Here is a 9,682-nt window from a genome sequence, read left to right as displayed (position 1 = left end):
CAACTTAGAGCATTTGGTCAGAACCAATACAAAAGATTTTATGTCTGTTGAAAACATATTTAAGTCACCTTAGATGAATTAAAGCATTCGTATTTAAATGCACTGAAACACATGAAAAAATATATATATATATATATATATATATATATATATATATATATATATATATATATTTAAATAAATAACCTTTAGAGGTAAAGTTTTTTTTTTGAGAGAGAGAGGTTCTACACATTGACAATACTATACTAATATTATGTCATATTTTGATATTTTATTTGGACATTTAATAATTCATGTTGTCACCAATGTGCACTATTGCAACATTTGTCCTGCATTAATATTTAATCATGCACTTACTGAGCATAAACAATTTATAATGTACACTAATTGTCATTTCACTATAAAAATATCCTGTAAGTTTCAGAAACAGCTTTTACTGAAACCAAACTGCCCAAACGACTCGTTTTGGATTTTATCACATTATGACGTTATAGTACGACAAAAGACCGCCTCTGCAGATCATCAACGCCTACTTCTACATCACTGCCTCTTTAGCCCCGCCCACCGATCCACGCATGTCGTGTAGTAGTAAATATGAGAGATTTATGCCTATTTTTTCACATCTTCATGGACACAACAATGATTTCCCTCGTGTGGTAATATTTTTCCTTGTAATAATGTAGCCTATGATTTGCAAAAATGAAAACTGCTGCTTCTGTGTAGATGAGATAATCAAAGAGTATGTGCGTTGTGCACACGCTACATTGATTATGGCCAAGCATGCGCCCTTAAAATAGCATTTGAATAACATGCGCAACGCGTTCCGGTTTCTCCTGGTCAGTGGCGGAATTGTTTTCTGGAACTGCAAAATAGCACCAGGGAACGTTTGCGCCGGAACACGCCTCCTCTTTTCGCTGAACCGCCCCCGGGAGCGCAAGTTCATTCCCTAATTTACCGACGTGCGTCTGTGGAGGGAAAAGTCTGCTGTGCGTCGGGTGCAAAATAGGGCCCCATGCTGTTATGAGTTTTTCTTTACTTCAGCATTTATGGGGTTGATGCGGGGGATTCCCGGATACGGAAGAAAGCACGTAGAGAACACTGCTTTTGTATTTGTTTTTATCAAAGCCATTCGCTGTAATCTTGAAAAAAACTTCAGTGAAACAGCTTCTGTTATATCATCAGTAAGACACTACAACGTTTAATTTGATTTAAAACGACACTATAAATGACAATGTGTGTTTTTCACTTTATCGAATTTAAGAACGATTATGTAATGAGATATTTATCAATATCTGAAGTTTTCAAAACAATTCCACACATGATTGCGAGGACGTTGAAAATGATTTTAACTTAATCATAGCAGAGGGCATTTACTTCCAAGTGTTGAATGAGACACACCCAACAAAACTGAGTGTTTGAAAGACAGGGTCAAAAACAGGATAGAAAATAGCTTATCACTACTAAATTAAGATGCTTTTTGATGTGAAAATCGTGATAACATTATAAGTGGACTTCAGAGAACATTATTGAATTTTAAAAAATGCAGTTCATGACCCCTTTATAGCAAAAATAACATTATAAGTGAGAGCTAACAACACTCACATGTTGCATAGAAAAATCACTATAATATTTGCATTTGGCAAATGCTTTTATCCATAGATACTTCAAGGCATATACATTTAGCAGTTTTGTAAATAGATGTACATTCTTGCATGGGAATCAAACCTATCACTTGGTGTTCCTAATACTGTGCTCTACTGTGTGAACTAAAACATTAAACACTAGGGGAAAAAATCAATAACTAATAATGGTACTTATAAAAGCAAAGTCATCCAGTAAAAACATTCCTCTTGAAATACAAATGTAATAGAATTATACATATACGGTGTATTACTACACTATTACATAGTTGATGTCCCTATAACTTGGCTAATGGAATGCAAATTTCCATACTCAAATTGGCAAACCTCTCTGTAGATTTTTCAGACCATATTTAACATAAATGGTTCTTACAGCATTATATTTGCCTAGAGTCCAGACAAACAAAATGTATATCTCCGATTCCATTTCCGGTATGCACATTTTTCCGAAAAATCTACTTTTTCATACTCCTCATAGTCCATTTGTCAAATTCACTTGAAACTTGTCATGCATCATCAAAGGACTCTCATGGCAAAATGTTGTCAAAAGAATTACGATCGGTGAATTCACTAAAATTGGCTATAACTCTTGAAAGCATTGAGATATTTTCACCAAACTTGTTATACTCATGTACGAGCTCATTTTGTGGTCACACAAAAAAATCCGCAGCGATTCATCACTTGGTGGCGCTATAATATGAAAAAGGCATAAAATAGCTTAGAACTACGCTACCGTTAGTCCGATTGACTTGAAAATGGGCATGTGGTGTCTTTGTCCAGACATGCCTTTCTATGAGGACACTGGCGTATCTCGAAAAACATGGCCGCCATTAGCCAGTGAAGTTTGAGCACCTATTAGACAAGGTTAACGAATGTTGATCGGAACAAAACACAGTGGGCATGTTCAACTCATGGCCCTAGAGGTCTGTAAGAATTTTGAAAGAAATCGGCCACTAGATGGCGCTAACGAGTTTTATGTCTCTGTAATCACGTAGTGTTTCACACATCCACACAATATGCATATCATTTGATAGATCTCCTCATTCTGGACAACTTTGCTTCAAGAACCACTGCTGTCAATCAAATAATTTGTTAAATATTTGTGATTATTTGAAAACTCTACTTTTTCGAACTCCTCATAGACCGTTTGTCCGAATTGCTCGAAACTTCACATGCATCATCTAGGGACCCTCTTGGCAAAAAGTTGTCAAAAGAATTTTGATCGATGAAACGGTTTAGCAGATAATATTTTTTATATATTTCTGGTATGGCCCATTGTGAGTAACATGTCTATATATTGTGTGCACAAAGTAGAAACTTCACAAAACTGTGTAGATATGGAGAACAACTGATTTTGAAGAAATGTGCCAGGTTTCAAGGATTTCTGATGCTCAGAGGGCTCACAGTGCATTCTATCAAACATTTCAACTGAAGATGAAGCCTTAAATACCACTGTTGTCCACAAGAGGGACAATAAATCTTTATCATTATCCAGCATTGGCTGATAAACAAATTTTTAAAACCATTATTTTTTTCAAAGAATTAGGGTGCACTGGTACTATAGATTTATATCATTTGCGCATTCTCCATCATGGATATTTTATGGTTTCAGGCCTACATTTCGGTTCAACCTATAGCCCAACAGCATAGTTGGCATGACAGTCTTAAATGCTTGAACCCCGTTAATTGCTGCTTGCAGCTATATTCAACCTTGTTAACGCTATACAAGCCTGGTTTATTCAGTCATTCATTGCTAAGTCTGTGTCACAACTGCATTTCTGAGCGCTCCTTTGAGTATCTGTTCCATGTTTTTGACCCTGTTGCCTGTTTTCCAGTTTTCTCCTGTTCGGCTATCTCTTAGATTAACCCTGTTTGCCTGAGTTCCTGCCCTGGTATCAGTTCGGATTGTTTGCCGGTGTTTTGACCTTTTGCCTGTTATGGATTACTTCTTTGGATTACTCTTTAATAAACGACTGCGTTTGGATTCTCAGCCTTTGCGTCTCCGAGCAGTTCATGACACTTCAGCATAAGTTTGATACTGTAAATGTGGTTTGATGTTGCAGTTGCACAATCACTAAACAGCAAAGTACAGTCATGTCTGAGGCAAGTCTTTTCCATACTGTGTTTTCTCTTTTTTTTTCAAGACTGCAAGATCTGAGGGAGAATGTGCAGTCACGAGGCTCCAGGACAGCTTTGAGAAGCACTGCTTCTTCTGTGAAGCTTTTGCATCCTTTTTTAAAGCTTGAAGCTGGTCACTGTTCACTGCCATTATATGGCCAAGCATGAGCAGGATGTTTCTTTTTAACGTTTCCTTTCTGAAAAAGAACCCTGACAGCAACATAGTGTCGTCCCAGATGTGGGCCGGATCTGGGAAAGGTCATATGGCTTTACAACTTCTTTCGTTGGGTTACTGGTCATGAGTTCACAGCGAGAGCACTGGACACAACATAATGTGTCATGTAAATTACTTGCATCTAAAAAAAACCTAAAAAAAACAACAACAACAAATTTGATAGACTATATTTAGTAGAAATATAGATACAATGGCTCAGCATTGCAGTTTAACAGACAGAGAGTGAGTGACCCAGGCTTTTATAGAAAGAGCAAACGAGAAACATCTGTGGACAATCAGTGATAATGAAACCGGCAGAGGATGATGGGAAATGAAGGCCATTACTGAGTGGCAATCGTCTGGCGTGGAGTGCCCTCTAGTGGTAATTTATAAAATAATTAAAATATTAAAAAAGGCCTCTTGAAAGCTGAAGGGTGTACTTAACTTTCCCATGACAGAACACTCACCCCTAATTCTCTTTGTTTTATTAAATTAAAAAAATAATTCATTATTTATACATTTTCTCTGTAGTGGCATAGCGATTACAGTGAGACACTTCATGTTCACAGTATCTTAATACAACTGAATGCAAATCGAAATAACCATATGGAAGTTTGTTTCCGCTATGAAATAATACATAAAACTTAATTACGAGTTATCTCACAATTTTGACTATTGTGATAAAAAAAAAAAGTGCAAATAAAAACTAGGCCTAAACTTGAAACTGCAAGATTAAAAGCCTCAATTGCCTTTTTTATTTTTATTTTATTTTATGTGTCTTCCACACAGCAGAGCACATCTTTGGGAAACCAGCTATGAAAGTGTGTGATCAGCCCTGTTTGTTTGTGGAGCTCTGCTTGTCAGTGTCCGTCTCCGTCAGAAAGCCCCAGCGTCTGAGCAGCTCCCCCCGCTGGCCCGGAGGAGTCATGAAATACTCTATCTGCTGATCGGAGTACCTCTCCTCCGTGGGCACAATGTCTCTGTAGCTCCCGTCCTGCCAGCGGAAGTTAAACCTCTCCAGCAGATCGATCCGGTCCTCCTGTGAGCGCACACAGTCTGGAGGATCTTTCTGCTGGAGATCCGCTCCCACTCGCACATCCTTGAAGACCAGCAGGGCTCGTATGGCAAACCAGCCACCCAGCTTAGGGTGTATGCAGACTCCAAACATCTTCTGTGTAGAATAAGGAGAAAGACTTTCAGGAACAGCAGACAATATCTTTACATTCCACATTAGCATAGACGAGACGGGCCACTGAAAGATCTTGCTGCAGGTACAGCTGTTCAACACAAATAAGCTTGCATGATAATTGTTAGGGTTAGGGGGTGGACTATAGTCACATATAGACTATGTGCAACACAATGACATACACAAACTGCGCACAGATTCTAGATAGATTCAGGAAGACATGGAGATTGTCAGTACACACTTGTAGTTAGCGTGTTTGAATATTTTTATCATAGTTATCAACTGATCTAATAGGGCCCAAGCCCTGAAAGGGTGAAGGCCCTATTGTTTTCCTTAGATACATTTTCTTTTCTTTTTTTTTTCTTTTCTTTTTTTTTTTACCTTTCAGGCACTTTTGGGTCCCTTAACATGCTCAAAAACTCTTGAAACTTTGCACACACATAGGAATCGTTGGCCATCAGGGCCGGACACAATTTGTCATGGGGGGGTCGTGGGGGGGCTCCGCAGCGGACCATTTTATAAGGTTGTATTTGAGGGGCTCTGTAACCCCCTTTCAACTACAGTAACCAAACTTCCTGCACTTATAGATCTCATCAAGCCGGACAACTCTCGCACTCGTACGCATAAGTCATACGCCAGCCCAACAGGAAGTTGGCTATTATCGGTTTTTGGAATACTATCTGGAATTTGATATACTTCTCCAAGGGCATTCAGCCGATCGCAACCAAACTCAGTCAACATGAAGACATTAAGGATGCTAAATTGCGAGGGGATTTTTGATTTTGATGAAACTTTAGCTGTGTGTTTGTTCCGCACATGTACACCTGTGAAAGGATTCTTGATGTCTTGAATACTGTTGTCATGGCAATGCATCAAGCTTTAATATTCTTTTTGGATGCTTTTGAGACTCTTAGCATGCTTTAAATTGCATGAAACCTGGAGTTGTAATATGTTGTTTTTTTCATAAGCCTGTCACAGCCCTAATAATTTTGTTTTCTGATGAATCAAAGTTAAATATTTCAATCGACTGATATCATAAAGCGTGATAAACATGATGAAAGTGTCTGGCTGACCTGATCAGCCCACGGTGGACAGTGGATGTCTGATTTCTGGTAGTAATACGCTGCTCCTGATATGTGTGCGGCGGTCTGTGCGAGAAACTTGGGTCTTCTGCTGGGCAGCATCTCATAATCATAACTGACATCCACAGCCTGATCGGGAAAACACTGAGAGAGAGAGAGAGAGAGAGAGAGAGAGAGAGAGAGAGAGAGAGAGAGAGAGAGAGAGAGAGAGAGAGAGAGAGATCAAAACATATGCTTGGATAATGGAAACAGGACTCCAACTTTTAGATGACCCCAAAATATGATCATCCTCATGTGAGGGACCCCCATCCTAAAGTGTATATATTTTCATGTATAAAGACCGAATTAATACTGTGGAAAATTTTAATTATAAATGTGTAAAATATTTAGTTTCTATTACATTACTGCATTTTTCTACTAATTGTAGTACAGTTAAATGTTTTGCAATCAAATATATTAATTCTTTATTTAAATCAAATTTCATTTACTTATTTTAATCTTTTTTATTTTAATCAATGTATTTATTTATTTATTTACTTAGTTTAATCACTGTTTTCCTTCTTGTTATTTATTTATAAAGTTTATTATATTTATTTAAATCAATTTTTTTATTTTAATCAACTACTTATTGATTTACGATAACACTTTACAATAAATTTACATGAACTAAGAATTGACAATATTTCTACAGCATTTATTAATCTTAGTTCATGTTAATTTCAATGCTGTTTGCTAATACATTATTAAAATCAAGTTATATTTGTTAACATTAGTTAATGCACTCTGAACTAACAATGAACGACAGTATTTGTATTAACATTAACAAATATTAATAAATACAGTAACATATGTATTGTTCATTGTTAGTTAATAACTAATGTTAACAAATGCATTGTGTATAGCACTTTTCACAATACACATGGTTTCAAAGCAGCTTTACAGAAAATTCCACATTACAATATAGAGTGATCTGTTATCAGAGGTGACTGTCTAAGTTATGCATTTCAGAAATGTGCATATACAAATCACAGTTAGCTAAAAATGTATTAATTTAAACAATGTAATAATTTAAGGCAGAAACAATAAGCTCGTTGAGGTAATGAATACTTGTTTGTTAACAAATGATTATGACAGAAAAGTGTAGCATTGGTGCATGCTGATTCAGAGTGCTACCTGATTTACTTAAAAGTTCATTTATTTGTTTTATTTATTTTTCATTTTAATCAAATTTAATAATTTGATTTAGTTGAATCTTTTATTTATTTATACATTTCTTTACACTGTTTTTATCTAAGCTATTCCACCCTGTGGGTCCCCGACTCCCCGGACCCCAGTTAGAAAACTCCTGCTCTAGATAAAAACATTTTTTAAAAATCTAAACACAAAAGGAGTCAAGTTATGATGTGATTGTGAACCAGGAGATAAATCTGAGGCAGTGTAAATCATCTTTGTCGTCCTGCACTGAATCATACCAGTGAGACACAGGCTGAGATGGTGTGTGCGCTGCACTGATCTATGGGGTCCCTGAGGCCCTCACAGCACCGGCTCTCTAAGAAGGGCAGGAACGAGCGCTCAAACATGGCTGGAGTGCTCAGGACCACCACAGCCAGAGTGTCTGCTGGGTAAGGGAGGTGATGGCCATGAGATAGCACTGCATTGTACCAGCCAACCTGCCAGAAAACAGAAATATTAGCCTAATATTAGCCAAACATACACACTGGGAGCTCAGCTCCACACTTTTAGTGATCACATTCAGAGCTGTATACATAAGTGACATCTAAACATGTTTATTCCCCAGATGTGCACGTGCACAGGTGGTTCTGACAGCTTATGAAAAGATGAGCGGAACTAGTAGTTTCACGTGGATATACGTAACATTATAATACATGCACCACTGTAATATACAGACGCCGAATACTTTAATTATCGAGCCTGTTTGTTTTTATGATGTTCGTGGAGCCGGATATTTTACCTTAAAAGGATAAATTTCAAAACCGTGCGCTTTTAAAGACTCGCGGAAAGTCCCTATGAGATCCTCTACGACGCGCTCACTGGAGATCGCCATTTCTCTTCTTCTCATAATATTACGGTGTTTTGTGGAATGCATTTGCGCTGCCTAGTGGACAGGAGTCTGAAGCGTCAATCTCTGAGGAACCACATGTGTTTTACAGAACGGGTTTTTAGGCCACAGGAGAGCGCTAAGAGGTCCTGGGAAAAGTTTTAAAATAAATAAATAATAAGATTCAAATAAATAAAAAATGAATTTGATATAACTAAGTGAATGACATAAATAAATAACAATATTAGAAAAAAAATCGATATTAATAAATGAATAAAATACATTTAAATAAATAATAAAAAAATAGATTAGTATATAAACTTTTTTTCCCCAAATATTATTTTACACATCTCAGTATAAATTGAGTATTTTTCCATTAAAAAATTATAGCTGCCTTTTAAATTTTAGGATGGGGGTCCCTCACATGAGAAAAATCGTACATAGGGGTCCGTGGCATATAAGAGACCCCTGTTTTACTGTACTGAAGATGCAGATTTTGTCTGTGGGGAATTGATTGGATGGTTGTGGTTTGCTATTGGTGGATCTCGTGTGATTGACAGGTTGCCTCATCATCAAAGAAAAGATGTTGCTGCAAGAGGGAGAGGAAGTTATTCTGATTCAAGATTATGAGGCATATGAATTTAAAAAAATAATGATGTGCACAGAAATCATTTAGAATGCACACTGCAGTTTTCAATAAAACAAACAAACAAACAAACAAACAAACAAACAGGTAAAACAAGAATGTTTTTAGGAAGCAGTTCAGGTCTCTTCTACTTCTCCACTTCTCCAGAATTCCATATTTTCTTTATTACAGATCATGTTATTCCTAATTTTTTTTTCCATTTCTTCCATCATGTCATTTCTCTACTTTTCATAATTCCTGCAAATAACAAGCACATGTTCTATTGTTTCTGACATTTCATATTATCACAAAAGCCAACTGGAAAGTAAGGGAAGAAACAGGAAAGAGGAACAACCATGGATTAAGAACAGGACATAATAAATTGAAGAGTACACTTCACATTATAGGGAAGCATCCACACTGTAAAACATTATATGATCAATAAGTTATGACAAAATATGTTTTTACATTACTTTAACTCGTCAAAATAAGTTAAGCAAAATTCCACTTTTTTGTAAGTTCAACAAATTTTTTAAGTGAGTTTAATGTAATTTAAGTAGAAATGACTTAAACATCCAAGCTGAATGTACTTAAATATTTAAGGCAGCAACTTTTTTTTACAGTGCACTGTTAATTTACAGTATATTCCTGTTGGTTACTTTCTCGAAAAGACAAATATCACTCAGAATGCATTTGTTCTACGGTATATTGCTGTTTTAATGGGGGAAACAGCATGTTACTGTCAAAATTTGGTGTTT

At 36.6% G+C, this 9,682-nt stretch overlaps 1 protein-coding gene across 1 annotated transcript; it reads right to left on the bottom strand.

Annotated features, from left to right (window-relative positions):
* Nucleotides 1-1,629: 1,629 nt before the first annotated feature.
* mmachc (metabolism of cobalamin associated C) lies at nucleotides 1,630-8,355 on the bottom strand. The gene is made up of 4 exons (XM_082148007.1): nucleotides 8,213-8,355; nucleotides 7,713-7,910; nucleotides 6,232-6,384; nucleotides 1,630-5,143 (listed from the first exon to the last, which is right to left on the bottom strand). The coding sequence occupies exons 1-4, from the start codon at nucleotides 8,345-8,347 to the stop codon at nucleotides 4,802-4,804; spliced, it is 828 nt and encodes a 275-aa protein (XP_082004133.1). The 5' UTR covers nucleotides 8,348-8,355; the 3' UTR covers nucleotides 1,630-4,801.
* Nucleotides 8,356-9,682: the final 1,327 nt, after the last annotated feature.

This window comes from Leuciscus leuciscus (assembly GCF_965113295.1).
Source record: "Leuciscus leuciscus genome assembly, chromosome: 19".
Taxonomy (NCBI): domain Eukaryota; kingdom Metazoa; phylum Chordata; class Actinopteri; order Cypriniformes; family Leuciscidae; genus Leuciscus; species Leuciscus leuciscus.
The sequence above is the reverse complement of the archived record's forward strand: the minus strand, read 5'-3'. Positions and strand labels throughout refer to the sequence as shown.

What these genes read in the sequence shown, in the direction of transcription:
- mmachc (XM_082148007.1), bottom strand. Translation starts at nt 8,347, where the DNA reads ATGCATTCCACAAAACACCGTAATATTATGAGAAGAAGAGAAATGGCG. An exon ending in TTGAAATTTATCCTTTTAAG is followed by an intron (nt 7,911 to 8,212) that starts GTAAAATATCCG and finishes GTTTTCTGGCAG; the next exon opens with GTTGGCTGGTACAATGCAGT. An exon ending in TCTCAGCCTGTGTCTCACTG is followed by an intron (nt 6,385 to 7,712) that starts GTATGATTCAGT and finishes TCTCTCTCTCAG; the next exon opens with TGTTTTCCCGATCAGGCTGT.